The sequence below is a fragment of the Pseudophryne corroboree genome, chromosome 7, assembly GCF_028390025.1.
Source record: "Pseudophryne corroboree isolate aPseCor3 chromosome 7, aPseCor3.hap2, whole genome shotgun sequence".
Classification (NCBI taxonomy): domain Eukaryota; kingdom Metazoa; phylum Chordata; class Amphibia; order Anura; family Myobatrachidae; genus Pseudophryne; species Pseudophryne corroboree.
The window spans coordinates 501,670,170-501,691,424 of record NC_086450.1 but is presented as its reverse complement, the minus strand read 5'-3'; the positions used below and the strand labels follow the sequence as shown (position 1 = coordinate 501,691,424).

Below are 21,255 nucleotides of genomic sequence, written 5' to 3'. Positions count from 1 at the left end.
CTCCCTCTGGGGGATCCCAGGGTGGGGGGCAGGCTTCTTGGGTATACCCAGGAATGGTTGAAGACCACTTCAGATGCCTGGGATACGGGAAGTCGTCACTCGAGGTTATGCCATAGCCTTCAAAAATCGACCCCCCTCATCGATTTTGCCAGACAGACGTCCCGTCGGACCAGACAAAGGCAAACATGCTGCATTCGGTGGATACAGGAGTCGTAGTACAGGTGCCTCTTGCACAAAGGGGCCGGGGGTACTATTCTCCGCTGTTTCTAGTCCCGAAACCAATGGGTCCTCCCGGCCCATTCTCAACCTCAAGGCATTGAACAAGTTTGTGAAAGTTTCCAAGTTCTGTATGGAAACCCTTCGCTCTATAGTTCTGGCTTTGGAACCTGGGGACTACATGGTCTCCCTGGACATACAGGATGCTTACCTGCATATTCCTATAGCAGCGTCACATCGGCAATACCTGAGGTTTGCTATTGGCAACCTCCACTACCAGTTTCGGGCATTACCTTTTGGTTTACCAAAGGCTCCGCGAGTCTTCACCAAAGTAATGGCGGTGATGACGGTGGTACTCCGCCGTCAAGGGGTCAGGATACTGTCGTATCTGGACGTCTTGTTAATCCTGGCAAATTCCCCAGAACTTCTCCTACGTCATCTAGATATGACGGTCCAGTTTCTACAAGCCCACGGGTGGCTCATCAACTGGAAGAAATCCTCCCTGATCCCTGCTCAGAGCATGGTGCATCTGGGAGCGCTATTGGACACTCACATCCAGCGGTTGTTCTTGTCTCAGGAGAAAGTCCTGAAGCTTCAGGACAGGATTCGTTGCTTCCTTTCTCATCCGCAAGTGTCAATACATTCGGTGATGCAGGTGCTGGGCCTCATGGTATCAGCATTCGACATGGTGGAGTATGCTCAATTCCATTCTCGCCCCCTCCAGAGGCTGATTCTAGCCAAGTGGGATGGCCTGCCTCGCCGGATCAGGTCTCAAATGATCTCATTGACTCCGGAGGTTCGTCTGTCGCTGCTCTGGTGGCTCCAGGACCAACAATTGAGCAGGGGCCGTCCCTTCTGGATATCCAACTGGGTCCTGTTGACGACAGATGCCAGTCTAAGAGGTTGGGGCACGGTGCTGGAGCAACACTCCCTTCAGGGTCAGTGCACCAAGGAGGAATCTCTCCTCTCGATTAACATTCTGGAATTGCGGGCGGTCTTCAATGCGTTGAACCTAGCCCAGCATTTGATTCAGAACCGTCCTGTTCAAGTACAGTCGGACAACGCCACCACAGTGGCTTACATAAATCATCAAGGCGGCACTCGAAGCCGTCTGGCAATGAAGGAAGTCTCATGGATTCTACATTGGGCGGAACACCATCTACCGACTATATCAGCAATCTTCATTCCGGGAGTCCTGAATTGGGAAGCAGACTTTCTCAGTCGTCAGGACGTGCATGCCGGCGAGTGGGGCCTCCATCCAGAAGTGTTTCAACTCCTAGTGGAAAAGTGGGGTCTTCCAGACGTAGATCTGATGGTGTCTCGACACAATCACAAGGTTTCGGTCTTCGGAACAAGGACAAGGGATCCTCAAGCAGCATTTGTGGATGTGTTGGCGGTGCCGTGGAGGTTTCGGCTGCCGTACGTGTTCTTTCCGGTGTCACTCCTGCCCAGGGTAATTTGGAAGTTCAAGCAAGAAAAAGGAATTCTGCTTCTCATAGCTCCAGCGTGGCCCAGAGGACACTGGTTCTCAGACCTGCAGGGCCTCTCATCAGAGCGTCCAATTCTACTTCCACAACGCCCAGACCTCCTCGTTCAGGGCCCCTGTGTCTACCAGGACCTAGCCCGGCTGTCTTTGACAGCGTGGCTCTTGAAGCTTCCGTCTTGAGGGTTAAAGGTTTTTCTGAGGAGGTCATTCAAACTATGTTACATAGAAACATAGAATTTGACGGCAGATAAGAACCACTTGGCCCATCTAGTCTGCCCCTTTTTTTATTTTATCCTTTAGGCAATCTCAACCCTTTTTTAACCTTACTTCTTTGTAAGGTTATGTTGTGGGCCCGGAAACCGGCTTCTGCCCGGATTTACCATAGGGTCTGGCATTCCTACTTTGTTTGGTGCGCATCTAACAATTATGACTCTTCCAAGTTTGGTACAGCCAAATTTTTGGCTTTTCTGCAGCAGGGCCTGGATTTAGGCCTGCGTCTGGCCTCCCTCAAGGTTCATATTTCTGCCTTGTCGGTGTGGTTTCAGAGAAAAATTGCGACTTTACCTGATGTTCATACTTTCACTCAGGGTGTGTTGCGTATCCAACCTCCCTATGTCCCGCCTGTGGCTCCTTGGGACTTGTCGGTGGTTTTGGAGGCATTGCAGGAGCCTCCTTTTGAACCCCTTGGTTCAGCTGATCTTAAGTGGCTTTCCCTTAAGGTGGTGTTCTTGCTGGCTATTGCCTCTGCTAGAAGAGTGTCGGATTTGGGTGCCCTTTCTTGTAGTTCCCCATATCTGATTTTTCACCGTGACCGGGCGGTACTTCGGACTTGTCCCGGTTATTTACCGAAGGTGGTTTCCTCGTTCCACCTTAATCAGGAGATTGTGGTTCCGGCCTTTGTCTCTCCTGACTTGTCTTCCAAAGAGCGGTCTTTGGATGTGGTACGGGCTCTCCGTATCTATGTGAAGAGAACTGCTTCTATTCAAAAATCTGATTCTCTTTTTGTTTTGTTTGGATTTCACAAACGTGGCTGGCCTGCTCACAAGCAGACCCTGGCCAGGTGGATTAGAATGGTGATTGCACATGCTTATGTGAAGGCTGGTCTGTCAGCTCCTGCTCACATTACGGCCCATTCTACTCGGTCTGTTGGACGTTCTTGGGCGGCCCAACGTGGTGCGACCCTTGACCAATTGTGCAAGGCGGCTACGTGGTCCTCCGTGAACACGTTCATAAGGTTTTATGCCTTCGATACTGCCGCTTCCCAGGATGCTTCCTTTGGACGCTGGGTTCTTGTGCCCGCTACAGTGCGTCCCCTCCCATACGGAACTGCTTTAGGACATCCCCATTGTCCATCCTTGTGGAGCCCAGTGTACCCCGCAGCAGAAAACGAGTTTTATGGTAAGAACTTACCTTTGTTAAAACTCTTTCTGCGAGGTACACTGGGCTCCACAAGGCGCCCACCCTGACGCACTTAGCTTCTTTGGGTTGGTATGGCATTAGCCGCTAACATTTCTCCTGTCGTGAGAGTGTGGTGTATGTGGCTACTAACCGTTGTCGTCTCTTTTCCTGCTACTGCATTGGGCTGGTTAACTAAAAACTGAGATCCTGTGCAGGGAGGCGGGGTGATATAGGAGGCGGCGCTATGCAGTGTGGGAACAGTCAAAGCTTTGAGCCTGTTGGTGCTTCGGATCAAGATCCTACTCTACACCCCATTGTCCATCCTTGTGGAGCCCAGTGTACCTCGCAGAAAGAGTTTTAACAACGGTAAGTTCTTACCATAAAACTCGTTTTCTACCTGATGCTCCTGCCTAATCGCTGTGGAAAGAACTGATTTTACTGAGTCGGTGGGCGGGATTATATGGTGAAGCCCCGATGCATCCTGCGAGGCCAGAAAGCTCGTGACCGTTTGGTGCCATTTCCGCTGTCGCTCCGGCATATCCCAATGTTATCCTGTGGATACCTGTGGACATAAGAGAAATTACGTTATCAACGGTAAGTTCTTACCATAACGTCTATATATCTCGCTGGATCAGGTTTACTGTCCAGCATGCGTATTCTACGGCAGGATTGCCGTGTCCTACGTCTGGTCAGGCCCACTCTACTCGTAAGGTGGGTTCTTCCTGAGCGGCTGCCCGGGGTGTCTCGGCTTTACAGCTTTGCTGAGCGGCTACTTGGTCTGGGTCGAACACGTTTGCTAAGTTTTACAGGTTTGATACTTTGGCCTCTGAGGACCTGAAGTTTGGTCAATCAGTTCTGCAGGAGCCTCCGCGCTCTCCCTCCCGTTCTGGGAGCTTTGGTACATCCCCATGGTACTAATGTGGACCCCAGCATCCTCTAGGACGTAAGAGAAAATAGGATTTTAATTACCTACCGGTAAATCTTTTTCTCGTAGTCCGTAGAGGATGCTGGGCGCCCGCCCAGCGCTTCGTGATCCTGCAGTGGTTACTTAGTTCAGTACTTCTTAGTTCCTGATTAATTACTGTTTTGTTACTTGGTTAAGTAATCTTGTTCAGCTGTTGCTGAGTTTTCAAGCTGGTTAGCTTGGTTTGCCTTATATGTGTGAGGTGGTGTGAATCTCACCACTATCTGTAAAATCCTTCTCTCGAAGTTGTCCGTCTCCTCGGGCACAGTTTCTAGACTGTGTCTGGTAGGAGGGGCATAGAGGGAGGAGCCAGCCCACACTCTCAAACTCTTAAAGTGCCAGTGGCTCCTAGTGGACCCATCTATACCCCATGGGACTAATGTGGACCCCGGCATCCTCTACGGACTACAAGAAAAGGATTTACCGGTAGGTAATTAAAATCCTATTTTTTCCTCTCTTGTCCTGTGAAGATTCAATCTTTTTTACTTTCTGACTGTAAGGATGTCATAACTGAGAAGTACACCACCAACCGAGCCATAGCTAACCTGGTGAAGAAGACTGTTGGTGCCCCCACTGTTGTGACCCTGGCAAAGCCTGTAGAGAAGGTCAAGCCTGCGGAGAACTGCCCTTTGCACTATGAGAGGCTGAAGCTGTACTGTAAGGACGACGAGACTCTGAGCTGCGTCATCTGCCGGGACTCTCTAATACATGCAAGTCACAATTTCCTGCCCATTCTGGACGCAGTGGATGTGTACAAGGTAAGTTGTGAGGTAACCAAAGAGTTTCAGACTGATTCTCATCTGTGATTTTTATTTACCTTGTTTAACATTGCCTCCCCTCCAGACGGAGCTGTCTGCCATAGTGGCTCCACTAGAAGAAGTCTTGAAGGTGACTGAACAGTTGGCCAATCAGCAGAGTGAGAAGGTTAAACAGCACAGAGTAAGTGATCTCATACAGAGAAGTGGGGGTGTATAAGTTACTGCTTGTACCGATCAATATGTATGTCTATGTGAAGCCAGTTGGGACTGCACTGAGGGATCTCCTGCAGAAACATCAGGTCTCTGGTCTGATTCTCTACCCTCTCTGTGCCCTTAGACGAATGTGTCTGACTACAAGCAGCACATTGTGTCGGAGTTTGAGAAGCTACACTCTTTCCTGAAGCAACGCAAGGAGAAACGCCTGGAACAGCTTAATGAGCAAGGGGACAGTCTGCTGAAAGAAATGGAGTCCAACATGGTCAAGATGCAGAAGAACAGACGCATCATTAAGCAGACCATATCTATGGCCAACGAGAGGGTGAACGATAAGGACTCCATCTCTTTCCTCACTGTAAGTGGCCATACCTGCCAGGTTACACCGTGTCTGCTGCTCCTATTACTCTTAGTACGTTACCTCTTTCTGTTTTATTCCTGCAGGACATCAAAGCATTCATGGAGAAGTAAGTTTCCCATGCACTTCTATTATCTAGTAATTGTAGTCTAATGATTTTCATGTTGGTGTCTGGTACTCGTGTTGCAATGTACATCTCTCTCCTGTCCATCCAGGTGCCAGGAGCAGCAGAGAGAGGCCATTTCCTCCAGGAATAGCCTTCTGTCCAAGGATCTGTGCCAGGGAACTTTCAAGGGGCCCATTCAGTATACCGTGTGGAAGCAGATGAAGTCTTATGTCGTTCCATGTAAGTATTGCACTAGGAGTGTGTTGTATAGGTGTCGGAGAGAGCGGAGTAAGAGTCCACAGCCTGTAGGCCTCATCCGACAAAAGCAGTAGTGGTTAATATATGAAATGTTTATGTTTTAATGTATATGAACCCTCTTTTAGGGGGTTGGACACTGTATAAATTAATCCTTCTGCATTCAATTTCCCATGGTATAACCCCAAGTGAACCCGATGGCACTCCTGCCTGACTTCCTCTGGTGGAAGCAAAGTGTTGCTGAAGGACCTAGAACACAAGTTCCGGGTTATAAAGGCTGTCTGACTCCAGCTAATTCCTAAGTGACCAGGGGCCTAATTCATACCTGATCGCAGCAGCAAATTTGTTAGCAGTTGGGCAAAACCATGTGCAGTGCAGGTGGGGCAGATGTAACATGTGCAGAGAGAGTTAGATTTGGGTGGGGTGTGTTCAAACTGAAATCTAAATTGCACTGTAAAAATAAAGCAGCCAGTATTTACCCTGCACAGAAATAAAATAACTCACCCAAAACTAACTCTCTGCACATGTTACATCTGCCCCACCTGCAGTGCACATGGTTTTGCCCATTAGCTAACAAATTTGCTGCTGCGATCAGGTCTGAATTAGGCCCCAGATCTGATCTGCTCCTATTTTGCATGTTGTGCTTTTTATCAAGATACAGGAGAACAGGGATATATATATATATTTTATATTCTGGACAGCATGCAGTCATGACTGGGTCTGTGAGGAGTCTGTTCCCTTAAGGTCCAGGTGTCTATGCTGGCAGTCCATCGGTACTCTAACGCCCATATTCATGTTTTTTAGGGTTACATGTGAGCATGGCTATACTCGAGTTCATCTAGCTGGAGCTATAACCTAACCCACTTGCTGGAGGAGTGTCCATTTGAGCCTTGAGATCAGGGTTTCCCAACCTTGGTCCTCATGGTGCACTAACAGCGCAGGTTTCAGTGATATCCATGCTTGGCAACAGGTGGTTAAATAAAAAAAACAGGTACTAATGAAATAACCTGTGCTCAAGTAAGGCTATCCATATTAGATAGAAGTTCACTGCTTTAACATCTGTGTATTAGTAAGGTCTAATTTCCTCTTGGCATTCCATTTCTCAATAGTTGACGGAGGCACTCTGGGTTCCTCATAAGACATGTATTTTGCAGATAACCAGAGGTACAGTATTTCTGCTGCGAGGTACACTAAGCTCCACAAGGATTAACATCGGGGGGTGTAGAGTAGGATCTTGATCCGAAGCACCAACAGGCTCAAAGCTTTGACTGTTCCCAAGATGCACAGCGCCGCCTTCTCTATAACCTCGCCTCCGTGCACAGGAGCTCAGTTTGTAAGTTGGTGCCATGCAGTTAGCAGGCATTCAACAGGGGGCTGCTCCTGCAGCCCTAGGAATTTTTCAGAAGAAAAAAGAATAATTGAAGACTTCAAGGGCTGCAGCAGTGTTAGATGTCAGTCAGACATCCCCTGCTGCAGCTCCATCACTCCCCCAGCGGCGCTGTATACTCCTGCGCCCTGGTTGCCGGGTCACTGCAGCGGAGGCTCCGGTGTTCTTCTCAGTCACACACTCGCCGCTGTCTCCTGGATCGCGTGGCCACGTTCAAAGGGGAGGTAAGGGGTCTCTTTGGCCCGCTGTAATCGCGATCCGGCGCGGCCGTGGACACTGTAAGAGGCAGCCGCTCCACTAGCCTCCGGGACACAGGGCACAGGTGGGGTTTTTGTCTCCGTTTAAAACCCGTTTCATTGCAGCCAGCAGAGGGATAAGGCCTGACCTGTAGCCCTTCCCCCAGCCCCAGGGCGCCATTTGGGTAAATGTTCCCGCCCTGGAGCTGTATATCTCTCCCTCACTCCCTGTCAGCCGCCATTACACGGAGCTGCGCTGTTCTTGGGACTGCTTGGGCAAATCCTCCTCCGCCTGCTCGTCAGCGCTGTGCATTTTACAGGGGTGTAGTACTGGTGACCGGCAGTCTCCTGACCGCCGGTCACCTTACCGACGCCGGGATCCCGGCAGCATACCGACGCCGGGATCCCGGCGGGGAGGGGCGAGTGCAGCAAGCCCCTTGCGGGCTCGCTGCGCTCGCCACGCTGCGGTCGCCACGCTGCGGTCGCCACGGGTTCTATTCCCACTCTATGGGTGTCGTGGACACCCACGAGTGGAAATAGTCCCTGTTGGTCGGCTTGCCGACCATCGGGATAGTGAGCCGTCGGGCTCACGGAGGAGGTCATGTGACTGTCGGTCAGCTGACCGGCGGTCACATGACTACCACCCTTTTACAGGACATTTAAGTATTCTACCTGTCAGTGGTTTTAATTAAGAAAGAGTGCATACATTCAGGGTTGTGTGGTACAAACACTGTGTGATATACATCCAGTAATTACTGTGTTTTGTTATATCTACTGTTTACATATATATAGCTATACTGAGTATTACTTTGTATTGCTAGTACAGTGCAGTTTTATTGTTTGGTATAACTTCTGCATTGTACGTGTGTGTGTGTGTGTGTGTGCATGTAGCTGATGCGTGGCTGCCATGTCATGTATTTCACTCAGCTTGCTACTCCTATATTCTGTAAAACGAGGGGGCTAAGTGTGTCAGGTTTATTAACTAATATCTGTGTTTCACAAGATATACTGTACTTACTGTGTATTTCTCATACGTCCTAGAGGATGCTGGGGTCCACTTCAGTACCATGGGGTATAGACTGTTCCGCAGGAGCCATGGGCACTTTAAGACTTTTCAATGGTGTGAACTGGCTCCTCCAGACCTCAGTTTTAGAAATGTGCCCAGGCAGACTGGATGCACTCCAGAGGAGCTCTACTGAGTTTCTCTGAAAAGACTTATGTTAGGTTTTACATTTTCAGGGAGAACTGCTGGCAACAGTCTCCCTGCTTCGTGGGACTGAGGGGGCAGAAGTAGGAACCAACTTCCTAAAGCGTTTCCTGGCTCTGCTTCTGGCTGACAGGACACCATTAGCTCCTGAAGGGAGCTGACCGTTAGCCGTGCCTAGATGCTCACTCCCACAGCACGCCGTCACCCCCCTCACAGAGCCAGAAGTCAGAAGACAGGTGAGTGTTAGAAGACAGATCTTCAATCAAGAAAGTGACGGCTAAAGGTACCGCGCGGCTGGCGGGAGCGCATCGCGCCATGTTGCCCACACATACACAGGCACTGCAGGGTGCAGGGCGCGGGAAGGGGGGTGCCCTGCGCAGCATGAAACCTATGGAAACTGTCAGAAATAAGGGGCATAAGTTGCTGAGGCACAGTCCTACCCCCGCCAGTATAAAAAATGACCTCATAAAAGCTGAGGAGAAACACGCCATTGAAGAGTGGAGCTTCCTCCTCATTCAGCCAGCACACTGCTCAGCGCCATTTTCTCTCTCTCTCCTCAGGCTGCAGAGACAACGCTGGTCCTCCTCCACTTGTTCCCTGAACAAGTATCAGGGTGCAAAACAGGGGGGCCACGGTGAATTTGGTGCTATATAATTGTGTGATTAACATTATAAAAGCGCTGCATGTCAGTGGGCATTTTGTGTTCACAGACATTGTGTTACTGGCGCTGGGTTGTGAACTGGCAAATCCTATTTGTGTCCCTCTGACAGATTTTACTGTGGGTCTGTCCCCTATAAGTCCTGGAGTGTCTGTGGTGTGGTTGTGCACGTGTGTGACATGTCTGTGGCAGGGAGATCTTCCTCTGTGGGAGACATGTTAGGGACACAGAGGTGTAATATGACACCAAGTGCCTGACTGGGTGAAAGGTTACATGATAGTGTGAATCATATCAGTAAGAGGTTGGACTGAATCTCATACAGAAAGCTGAACATAATCTGTTGAAGATGTGATTTTTAATAGTTCTGCCATTCATCCACAGGGACCGCTCTGGGTCACATACAAATTTGCACATGTTTTAGCTATAAAGGTGGTGTTAGAAGTTACGAAGCCCCCTCTTTTACCACAAGGAGAGGGTTTACTTTAGTAAAGAAGTAATGTAATTTTCCCTCCACCTCGGGAGTTGAACAGTCTCTTGGAGGGAGTCTGATTTAACCTGTAAAGAAATTCCAGATTCCCAAAAGGAATTCAGGCAGCTTACCTTTTTCCAAAAGGTGGGAGTCGCCCCGCATTTTAGACAGGGCCCTGTCATAAAAGAGAAAAGGTGTTTCTCCCTGTGCCTGGAAGGGCTTCACTTAAGGAGCCGACAGACCGCAAGTGAGTGAGGTGATCTATTGATGTGGCCAATGGGACACTACTCAGGCCTACCATTGTCTGTGCGTGGGTGAGTAGTGCTATTGAAAAGTGGTCAGAAAACTAGTCATTCGACATTGACGCAATAGCTGGAGACGAGATACTCCTAACGTTAGGTCATATCAAAGATGCTGCTGCGTACATACTCGAAACCATGAAATATATTTGTCTCTTGGGATCAAGAACCGCTACCATGGCAGTATCGGTGCCGGAGGGCGTTGTGGATTCGCCAGTGGAATGCTGATGCAGATTCCAAAAGAAATATGGAGGCTCTCCCGTATAAAGGTGAGACCTTGTTTGGTGATAGGCTGGATGCGTTAGTCTCGGCGGCTACCGCAGGTAAGTCGAATTCTTCCCTTATGCTCCTACACCGGCGAAAAAGACACCTCACTCTCACATGCAGTCCTTTCAGCCCAACAAATACAAAAAGACCAAAGGTTCCCCCTTTTTTGCAGGTAGGGGAAGGGGAAAAGGAAAGAAATCCGCAGCGTCTCCCGGATCGCAGGAGCAGAAGTCCACCCATGCTTCTGCCAAATCTGCAGCATGACGCTGGGGCTCCCTTGCGGGAGTCCGCTCGGGTGGGAGCACGTCTGAAACTTTTCAGTCAAATCTGGATTCAATCTGGCCTGGACCCATGGGTCTTACAAATAGTGGCCCATGGGTACAAACTAGAGTTTCAAGACGTCCCCCCATGCCGATTTTTCAAATCGACCTTGCCAGCTTCTGTTCCAGAAAGAGAGGCAGTAACAACGGCAATTCAAAAATTATGTCAGGATCAGGTCATTGTCCTGGTACCCTTGTCACAGCAAGGAGAAGGTTTTTATTCAAGCCTCTTCGTAGTTTCCGAAGCCGGACGGCTCGGTCAGACCGATTTTAAACCTGAAAAATCTGAATCTCTACCTGAAAAGGTTCAAGTTCAAGATGGAATCCCTGAGGGTAGTGATTTCCAGTCTGGAGGAGGGGGACTACATGGTGTCAGTAGACATAAAGGATGCTTACTTGCATGTTCCCATTTATCCTCCTCACCAAGATTATCTGAGATTCGCAGTACAGGATTGCCATTACCAGTTCCAGACGTTGCCGTTCGGACTCTCCACGGCACCGAGGGTATTCACCAAGGTGATGGCGGAGATGATGGTCCTCCTTCGTCAAAAAGGAGTCAATATAATTCCTTATCTGGAGGATCTCCTGATAAAAGCGAGATCCAGGGAACAGTTGGTGCAGAACATCGCACTCTCCCTGTCAATACTCCAACAACACGGTTGGATCATGAATTTTCCAAAGTCGCAGTTGGAACCAAAGACAAGATTGTCCTTTTTAGGGATGATTCTGGACACAGAAGTACGGAGAGTATTTCTTCCAGTGGAAAAGGCTCTGGAAATCCAGAAAATGGTCAAACAAATATTGAAACCAACAAGCGTGTCGATCCATCAATGCATTCGGTTGTTGGGGAAAATGGTAGCGGCCTACGAGGCCATACAGTTTGGCCGATTTCATGCCAGAGTATTCCAGTGGGACCCTGTTGGACAAGTGGTCCGGATCCCACCTACACATGCACCGGAAAATAATCCTGTCCCCCAAAGCCAGGATTTCGCTCCTGTGGTGGCTACACAGTTCTCACCTACTAGAGCAGGGCTGGCCAAACCAGTCCTCGAGATCTACCAACAGTTCACATTTTCCAGATCACCTAGCTGGTGCACAGGTGTAGTAATTACTAATTAAGATGTGCTGCATTCATTCCTAACTGACAATTCTACAGGTCTCCAGGAGGCCTGGAAAACATGAACTGTTGGTAGATCTCGAGGACCGGTTTGGCCAGCCCTGTACTAGAGGGACGCAGGTTTGGGATTCACGACTGGGTCCTAATAACCACAGATGCAAGTCTCCGAGGCTGAGGAGCTGTCACACAGGGGGAAAGCTTTCAAGGAAAATAGTCAAGTCAGGAAGCCTGCCTTCACATAAACGTTCTGGAATTGAGAGCCATTTACAACGGCTTTCTACAAGCGGTACATCTTTTTCAAGATCATCCCGTGCAGATCCAGTCGGACAATCTAACAGCAGTTGCGTACATAAACAGGCAAGGTGGAACGAAAAGCAGAGCGGCAATGGGAGATGTGACAAGAATTCTCTCTGCAGAAAGACATGTAAGAGCTTTGTCAGCAATTTTCATTCCGGGAGTGGACAACTGGGAAGCAGACTTCCCCAGCAGACACGATCTCCATCCAGGAGAGTGGGGCCTCCACCAAGAAGTCTTCGCAGAGGTGACAAGTCTTTGGGGAGTTCCTCAAGTAGACATGATGGCATATCGCCTAAACAAGACGCTTCAGAGATATTGTTCCAGGTCGAGAGACCCTCAAGAGATAGCAGTGGATGCACTGGTGACCCAGTGGGTGTTTCGGTCGGTATATGTTTTCCCTCCACTTCCACTAATTCGAAAAGTTTGCAAAATAATAAGAAGAACAAGAGTTCGAGCAATCTTTATTGCCCCAGACTGGCCAAGGAGGGCTTGGTATCCAGATCTTCAGGAGTTGCTCATAGTAGATCCTCGGCCTCTTCCTCCTCGAGAGGACCTACTACAGCAGGGTCCGTGTGTATATAAAGACTTACCGCGGCTACGTTTGACGGCATGGCTGTTGAGCGTCGGATCCTAGCCCGAAATGGTATTCCCAGGGAAGTAATCCCCACTCTTATTCAGGCCAGGAAAGGAGTAACGTCTAAACATTCCACCGTATTTGGAGAAAATATGTGTCTTGGTGTGAATCCAAGAAGGCTCCTACGGAAGAGTTTGAGTTTGGACGTTTTTCTCCATTTTCTGCAGGCTGGTGTGGATGCGGTCCTTAGATTGGGGTCAATCAAGGTCCATATTTCGGCCTTATCAGTTTTCTTTCAAAACAATTGGCCTCCTTTCCAGAAGTTCAGACGTTCGTGAAAGAGGGTTCTGCACATCCAGCCTCCATTTGTGCTTCCAGTGGCACCATGGGACCTTAATGTGGTATTGCAGTTCCTTCAATCAGATTGGTTTGAACCTCTGCAGGAGATAGAATTGAAAGTTCTCACTTGGAAAGTGGTGATGCTTTTGGCCTTGGCATCCGCAAGGCGGGTGTCTGAGTTGGGGGCCTTGTCTCACAAGAGCCCTTACCTGATCTTCCATGAAGATAGGGCAGGGTTAAGAACTCGTCAATAATTTCTTCCAAAGGTGGTTTCGTCCTTCCACATAAACAAACCTATTGTGGTGCCAGTAGCTACTGACACTTTCACTGAGTCACAGTCTCTAGATGTGGTTAGAGCTTTGAAGATTTATGTAGCAAGAACAGCTCGGTTACGGAAAACAGAGGCTCTGTTTGTCCTGTATGCTCCCAGCAAGATTGGGTGTCCTGCTTCTAAGCAGACTATTGCGCGCTGGATCAGAGGGATAATTCAGCACTCTCATTCTACGGCAGGCTTGCCGGTACCGAAGTCGGTGAAGGCCCATTGTACTAGGAAAGTGGGCTCATCCTGGGCGGCTGCCCGGAGCGTCTCGGCTTTACAACTTTGCCGAGCAGCTACTTGGTCAGGGTCAAACACATTTGCTAAATTTTATAAGTTTGACACTTTGGCCGATGAGGACCTCAAGTTGGTCAATCGGTGCTGCAGGGTCGTCCGCACTCTCCCGCCCGTACTGGAGCTTTGGTATAACCCCATGGTACTGAAGTGGACCCCAGCATCCTCTAGGACGTATGAGAAAATAGGATTTTAATACCTACCGGTAAATCCTTTTCTCCTAGTCCGTAGAGGATGCTGGGCACCCGACCCAGTGCATACTTTACCTGCAGTTTGTTCTTTATAGTTACACAAGTTGTGTTTCATTTGTTTCCGGCATGTTGCTGTAAATGGTTCCTGCCTGTCGGCGTGTGTCATGTTGAATGCCATGTTGTGCGGCATGGTTGAGGTGTGAGCTGGTATGAATCTCACCATTAGTATAAAAGTAAAGCCTTTCCTCGAAATGTCCGTCTCCCTGGGCACAGTTCCTATAACTGAGGTCTGGAGGAGGGGCATAGAGGGAGGAGCCAGTTCACACCCTTGAAAAGTCTTAAAGTGCCCATGGCTCCTGCGTAACAGTCTATACCCCATGGTACTGAAGTGGACCCCAGCATCCTCTACAGACTAGGAGAAAAAGATTTACCGGTAGGTATTAAAATCCTATTTTACCTCATTTTCAACACCTGGTTGACATACGTCAGGAATCCGGGAACAAAATTTCACATTGCATAAGAGACTGTTGGCTCGCTATCCTCTCTGTGCGGAGCTATATAAAAATCGGGAAACTCCTCCACCTGTAGATTCTCATGTTGCACGCATGGTAATTTCCTCAGCACTGCCATTGACTACCGTCACCTCTCTGAAGGAACCGACGGATAGACGTGTGGAGGGTTATTAACGGGGGCTGTGCATAGACCAAACATTGCAGCAACATGGGCTGCTGAAGCTGTTGAAGCATGGGCTCAGGAGCTGGAGGCGGAGCTACCTTCCAACGCTTCTGATCATGCCAGACAATGTCTCTCATATATTGCCACGGCTTCTCTTTACCTTAAGGAGGCGGCTTCCGATGCCGGGGTGCTGGCGGCCAAGGCTGCCACTACGTCCATCTTGGCTGGACGTATCCTTTTCGTTGAGATCCTGGTCGGTGGATATGGATTCTAAGAAAACCCTGGAGGTGCTTCCTTTTAAGGGAGACATTCTTTTTGGAGAAGACCTCAATAATATTGTGGCTGACCTGGCCTCTGCTATAACAGCTTGCCTACCAAGTACGGCTCCTTCTGCACAGAAGGCTAAAAGTACTTTCTCTCTGCCCTTTCGTCCTCCAGGAAAAGCAAAAGGTCAGGCGTACCTGAAACAAGCTCATACTTCCAAATCTGCTAAGCCCAAACCAAAGCGGGCCTGGGCTGCCCGTCAGCCTGCTTCCAAAACTGACAAACCTGCCGCATGACGTGGGGGGCCTGCTTCTAGGTTTTGCCCAGGAATGGTTGAAGACCACTTCAGATGCCTGGGTAAGGGAAGTCGTCAATCGAGGTTACGCCGTGTCCTTCAAGAAACGTCCCCCTCATCGATTTTGCCTGACAGACGTCCCTTTGGACCCAGTGAAGGCAAACACTCTTCATTCAGTAGTACAATCCCTCCTGACCACAGGTGCCTCTGGCTCAGAGAGGCAAGGGGTACTATTTACCGCTGTTTCTAGTCCCGAAACCGAATGGGTCCTCGCGGCCCATTCTCAATCTCAAGTCCTTAAACAAGTATGTGAGGGTCTCCAAGTTTCATATGGAAACTATACGCTCTATTGTTCTGACCTTGGAGCCTGGGGACTATATGGTCTCCCTGGACATACAGGATGCCTACCTGCATATTCCTATTGCAATGTCACAACAGCAGTACCTGAGGTTTGCGGTGGGCAACCTTCATTACCAATTTCGGGCGTTACATTTTGGTTTGACAACGGCTCCGCGAGTTTTCACCAAAGTAATGGCGGTAATGACGGCTGTACTCCGCCTTCAAGGGGTCAGGATCCTACTGTACCTGGACGATTTGTTGATCCTGGCAAATTTCCCAGAAATTCTCCTGCGTCATCTAGATCTGACTGTCCAGTTCATGAAAGCCCACGGGTGGCTAGTCAACTGGAAGAAATCTTCCCTGGTTCCTGCTCGGAACATGGTGCACCTGAGAGCGTTATTGGACACTCACAACCAGCGGTTGTTCTTGTCTCAGGAGAAAGTCCTGAAGCTTCAGGACAGGATTCAATGCTTCCTATCTCGTCCACAAGTGTCGATACATTCAGCATTGCAAGTGCTAGGTCTCATGGTGTCGGCGTTCGACATGGTGGAGTATGCTCAATTCCATTCTCGCCCTCTGCAGAAGTTAATTCTTGCCAAGTGGGACGGCCTGCCTCACCGGATCAGATCTCAAATGATCTCCTTGTCTCTGGAGGTCCGCCTGTCACTGAGCTGGTGGCTTCAGGACCATCCCTGGATATCCAACTGGGTCCTGCTGACTATGGATGCCAGTCTGAGAGGTTGGGGCGCGGTGTTGGAACAACACTCCCTTCAGGGTCGGTGGACCGAGGAGGAGTCTCTACTCCCGATAAACATTCTGGAACTGCAGGCGGTGTTCAATGCACTGAACCTAGCCCAGCATTTGATACAGAACAGACCTGTTCAAGTACAATCGGACAACGCCACCACGGTGGCGTACATCAATCATCAAGGCGGCACTCAAAGCCGCATGGCAATGAGGGAAGTATCACGGATTCTTCAGTGGGCAGAACGCCATCTGCCAGCCATATCCGCAGTGTTCATTCCGGGGGTCCTAAACTGGGAAGCGGACTCTCTGTCGTCGGGACGTACACGCCGGAGAGTGGAGCCTCCATCCGGAGGTTTTTCAACTTCTCGTGGACAAGTGGGGCCTTCCAGATGTGGACCTGATGGCGTCTCGACACAAGCACAAGGTTCCGGTCTTCGGATCAAGGACAAGGGATCGTCAAGCAGCGTTCGAGGACGCTCTGGCAATTGCATGGAACTTTCGGCTGCCGTACGTTTTCCCTAAGGTGTCACTTCTGCCCAGAGTAATAAGGAAGTTCAAGCAAGAAGGAGGAATCCTACTTCTGATCACTTCAGCGTGGCCCAGACGGCACTAGTTCTCCGATCTACAGGGCCTCTCGCTAGATTGTCCCCTTCTACTTCCACAATGACCAGACCTCCTCGTTCAGGGCCCTTGTGTTTACCAGGACTTGGCCCGTCTGGCTTTGACGGCGTGGCTCTTGAAGCTTCCGTTTTGAGGGCCAAGAGTTTTTCTGAGGCGGTCATTCAAACTATGTTGAAGGCCCGTAAGCCGGCTTCTGCTCGGATTTCCCATAGGCTTTACTTGGCGCACGTCTCATAATCCATGACTTTTTTCAAGTTTAGTACGGTCAAACTGTTAGCATTCCTACAACAGGGCCTGGACTTAGGCCTTCGTCTGGCCTCCCTCAAGGTTCACATTTCTGCCTTGTCTGTTTGGTTTCAGAGAAAGATTGCTACCCTACCGGATGTTCATGCTTTCACTAAGGGTGTGTTGCGGATTCAGCCTCCTTATGTACCACCCGTGGCCCCTTGGGATCTGTTGGTGGTTCTGGAGGCCTTACAAGAGTCTCCGTTTGAACCTCTTGCGTCTGCAGACCTTAAGTGACTTTCCCTTAAGGTTTTGTTTTTGCTGGCTATTGCGTCCGCTAGAAGGGTCTCGGACTTGGGTGCCTTATCCTGTAAGTCCCCCTATCTGATTTTTCACCGTGACCGGGCGGTTCGTAGAACGCGTCCGGGTTATCTACCCAAGGTGGTGTCTTCCTTCCACCTTAATCAGGAGATTGTGGTGCCGGCCTTTAGTTCTCCTGAGTTGAGCGGTCTTTGGATGTGGAACGGGCTCTCCGTATCTATGTGAAGAGAACTGCCTCCATTAGGACGTCTGATTCTCTCTTTGTGCTGTTTGGATTTCACAAACGTGGCTGGCCTGCTAACAAGCAGACCTTGGCCAGATCAGGCTGGTCTGCCAGCTCCTGCTACCATCAACGCCCATTCTACTCGGTCTGTTGGACCTTCTTGGGCGGCACGCCGTGGTGCGACCCTTGAACAATTGTGCAAGGCGGCTAAGTGGTCCTCCGTGAACACGTTCATAAGGTTCTATGCCTTCGATACTTCTGCCTCCCAGGATGCTTCCTTTGGACGCTGGGTTCTTGTGCCCGCAGTAGTGCGTCCCCTCCCATAAGGAACTGCTTTAGGACATCCCCGATGTTAATCCTTGTGTAGCCCAGTGTTCCCTGCAGCAGAAAACGAGATTTATAGTAAGAATTTACCGTTGTTAAATCTTTCTGCGAGGTAAACTGGGCTCCACAAGGCGCCTACCCTGACGCACTTGGCTTCTTTGGGTTGGTATAGCATTAGCCGCTGACACCCTCTCCTGTAGTGAGTGTGTGGTGTTTGTGGTTACTAACGATTGTCGTCTCTGATACCTGCTACTGCATCGGACTGGTTAACGAAACTGAGCTCCTGTGCACGAAGGTGGGGTTATAGAGGAAGCGGCGCTGTGCATCTTGGGAACAGTCAAAGCTTTGAGCCTGTTGGTGCTTTGGATCAAGATACTACTCTACACCCCCCGATGTTACTCCTTGTGGAGCCCAGTGTACCTCGCAGAAAGAGATTTAACAATGGTAAGTTCTTACCATAAATCCCGTTATTTGCCTTGTGCGATGCATAGTGAGTCATACAATCCCATACATTACTGCTGTCAATTATCTGTCAGTATCCGACCTGTTCGGATCTGGGGTATTTGTCTGAGAACACAGGAGCAGAAACTACCGGGATGTAGATGAAGCTAGTGTACGAATAGTCAGGCAATACAACAACGCTACTCACGAGCAGAGTCTGCGATAACATGGGAAATAGATAACCAGACTAAAAGTCTGTTATACTGGACACCAGACTGGATCCTGGTGACGAGATATCCAGGATGGAACAGGTGATGCCTTGGACTGATCTGGAACCGGTGACGATTGAGACCGGACTGGAACCGTTGATGCCACTGGACAAGGCTGGAACCAGTGACACTTCTGACCGGACTGGAACCGGCGATGTCTCTGGACTGGCATGGAACTTTTGATGCTTCTGGCCGGGTTGGAACCGGTGATGTCTCTGGCCGGACTGAAACTGGAAATGTCTCTGGTTGCTAGGCTGAGACCGGCTAAGGCACAGGGTGCTGGGCTGGGACTGGCTAAGGTTCACGGCGCCAGGCTGTGACCAACTAAGGTTTAGAGTGCCGGGCTGGGGCCAACTAGGGTGACACTAGAGAAATGCAGCAGATACCGGACTGGGACCGACTTTGGTGACACTGGAGCAAAGCAACAGATACCGTACTGGAACCAGCAGTGCAGCCCAGATGATAACTTCACTGGCATGCACTTAGTACAGACTCTAGCACTGTTGAGCTTAGGTGTTACAGGACACTGACTGGATAAAGCTGATCACTGGAGAGAACCAGTGTAGAATAAGAGTAGAAAAAAGAAAAGTGACTGCGCTATTTCTCCAGGTGCGTATATGAATAAAAACACGTGTTTTTCACTTCTCTGGTGTTTATTTTAGTACAAACGTTATATCTCATACAACAATATAATAAAAAATTAAGTATGCATACTCATTAGGGGCACATTCTAAAAAATTATTTTATAATAATAAAAATGATGATATTTCTCTGTTTTAGACATCCAGTGCTCAAATCTATCAGAGACAATTAATAGTTACACTCCTGGATTAAAATGCAACATAATTTATGTATCCACAACGTTTAAACTGTGATTTTCCAAGGTGAAAACTCAGTTCTCTGTTTAAAGACACAGTTTCCACAACATTGAATATTGCTTATCTTCGTTGTATTAGAACTCAGACTTTAGCATAGGACCACAGTTCTCATTCATATAATTGCAAAGTCCATAGACTGACAGTTTCTAAATAGAGCCGCTTACCACCGTGTCCGTGGATGCAGACGTGATGGGGAGATCCTCGCCGTGCACAGCGATGCTGGTTTGCTTTCCTTCTCCCCGTCCGTCCTCCGTGGTGGTAGCGGTGCTGGATGGTTTCTAACCCTCAACGTGAGTGGGGCCGCTTGTATGTGGACAATTTTCAGAATAGACTCTCCACCTTGCTAGCCGCGTCTCCTTTGATTGCAGTTCAGCTGGAGCGGCAGGTGTGTAGGAGGTCTCGTTGGTTGTCCTTAGCTCCCAATCCGGCAGGGTTGATCCCAAACAATGTCGCTGATCACTTGGCAGGGTGAAAGGCAATTCTCTAACGCGTTTCGCACACAGGTGCTTCCTCAAAGAGTAATGTACTTTCAATTTCCAAGGCTTTATATACCTGACCACCCTGATTGATGTTCCTCCCATTGGTCCAGATTGAATCACAGGTGCATTCTATTTCTAATTATCTGCTATGTGCACTTTGCTCTAATTGCTACAACTGGAGTACTGATCGTTATTATCAATTCTATTAAAAAATGCATACGTTTGATATAGAGAATATATATATGTGTCCATCAAGGAGAGATATTCTTAATTACTCATATACCACATTCCGAATTAACAGATAAATTAAACAAATGGATAAATAAATAAATAAGACAAAATTATAATTAAACATCCACCACTTCTTATCTCATATTTCTAACCCACCCCAGTATCGAACTCATAACCTCACTAATGGTAAACCAACACCTTACTCATTGAGCTATTAGGTGTTCACAATATCCCTCTGGGTTATTTCTTATATGATGTATCTTAACTCCATTATTCAACAATCTCTATATAGCGGAGTATCCTTACGTTTGATAAACAGACATTTCTCATTAGTAGAGTAAACATTCTGTAATCAGCATCCCGTATAGCATGGGTCTTCAACCTGTGGCCCTCCAGCCGCTGCGGAACCACACATCCCACCATGCCCCGCCACAGCCCCGCCATTAAGGCATGGCAAAACTGAGGCAGGGCATGCTGGGATGTGCAGCTCCGCAGCAGCTGGAGGGCCACAGGCCGAAGACCCACGCCGCATAGGAATACAGACCAACCCCACATTTAATCATATGTTTAACTTTGTTCTATAATCATTTTTAGCCCGATTAGCTATCAGACTTTTTTGTCTTAGTGCAGCTTTTAATCTATTCTCATCGAGCTCATCATCCATAAAGACTATGATTTATTAATTTTATATATCATAATAAACATAATAAACACAAAAAAATGTTCAGCTAAAGGATTTTAATTACAAATAGCAAACCCGTTTATATATTTTGATAGGTAGGTATATCTGACATACTCTGGATTCGAACTCCACATATAATTATATAAGGATTTCGACCTTACCCACTCGGCTACAGCGTCCCCTATATTTAATGTAGATTTTTCTTTATTCTATATTTTGTATGATGTTATTTTATATAATGTATACAACAACTCTTACCAAAAGATTGATCCTTTCTTTTTAAACTTCTTTTTTTTTTTTTTTTTTTATACATATATGTAAAGGAAAAATGATAAATGGCACCCACAATTAAATAATTCTTAAATTGTTTACTAGACTTTTCTTTCTCTCACTTGCTCACTTTTCAACCACTTTTCTGTTTCTTCATTATTATAGCTAATATTAATATGTCCTAAGTGGTCAGTGAATCCACTCGACAACTGAGACATTTCAGCATGATTATCTAATTTCCAAGCT

The 21,255-nt window shown here is 48.4% G+C and overlaps 1 protein-coding gene across 2 annotated transcripts in view; it reads left to right on the top strand.

Moving 5' to 3' along the window:
- The window catches only part of LOC134945787 (nuclear factor 7, brain-like), a 180,398-nt gene that overhangs the window by 151,712 nt on the left and 7,431 nt on the right, over nucleotides 1-21,255 (top strand). The window contains exons 3-7 of one of the 2 annotated variants that reach the window (XM_063935286.1): nucleotides 4,565-4,822; nucleotides 4,908-5,003; nucleotides 5,160-5,393; nucleotides 5,480-5,502; nucleotides 5,609-5,739. In XM_063935286.1, the coding sequence (XP_063791356.1) occupies nucleotides 4,565-4,822; nucleotides 4,908-5,003; nucleotides 5,160-5,393; nucleotides 5,480-5,502; nucleotides 5,609-5,739 (742 nt within the window). Of the gene's footprint in view, nucleotides 1-4,534; nucleotides 4,823-4,907; nucleotides 5,004-5,159; nucleotides 5,394-5,479; nucleotides 5,503-5,608; nucleotides 5,740-21,255 lie in introns of both variants that reach the window. The other variant, XM_063935285.1, reaches the window with a different exon arrangement.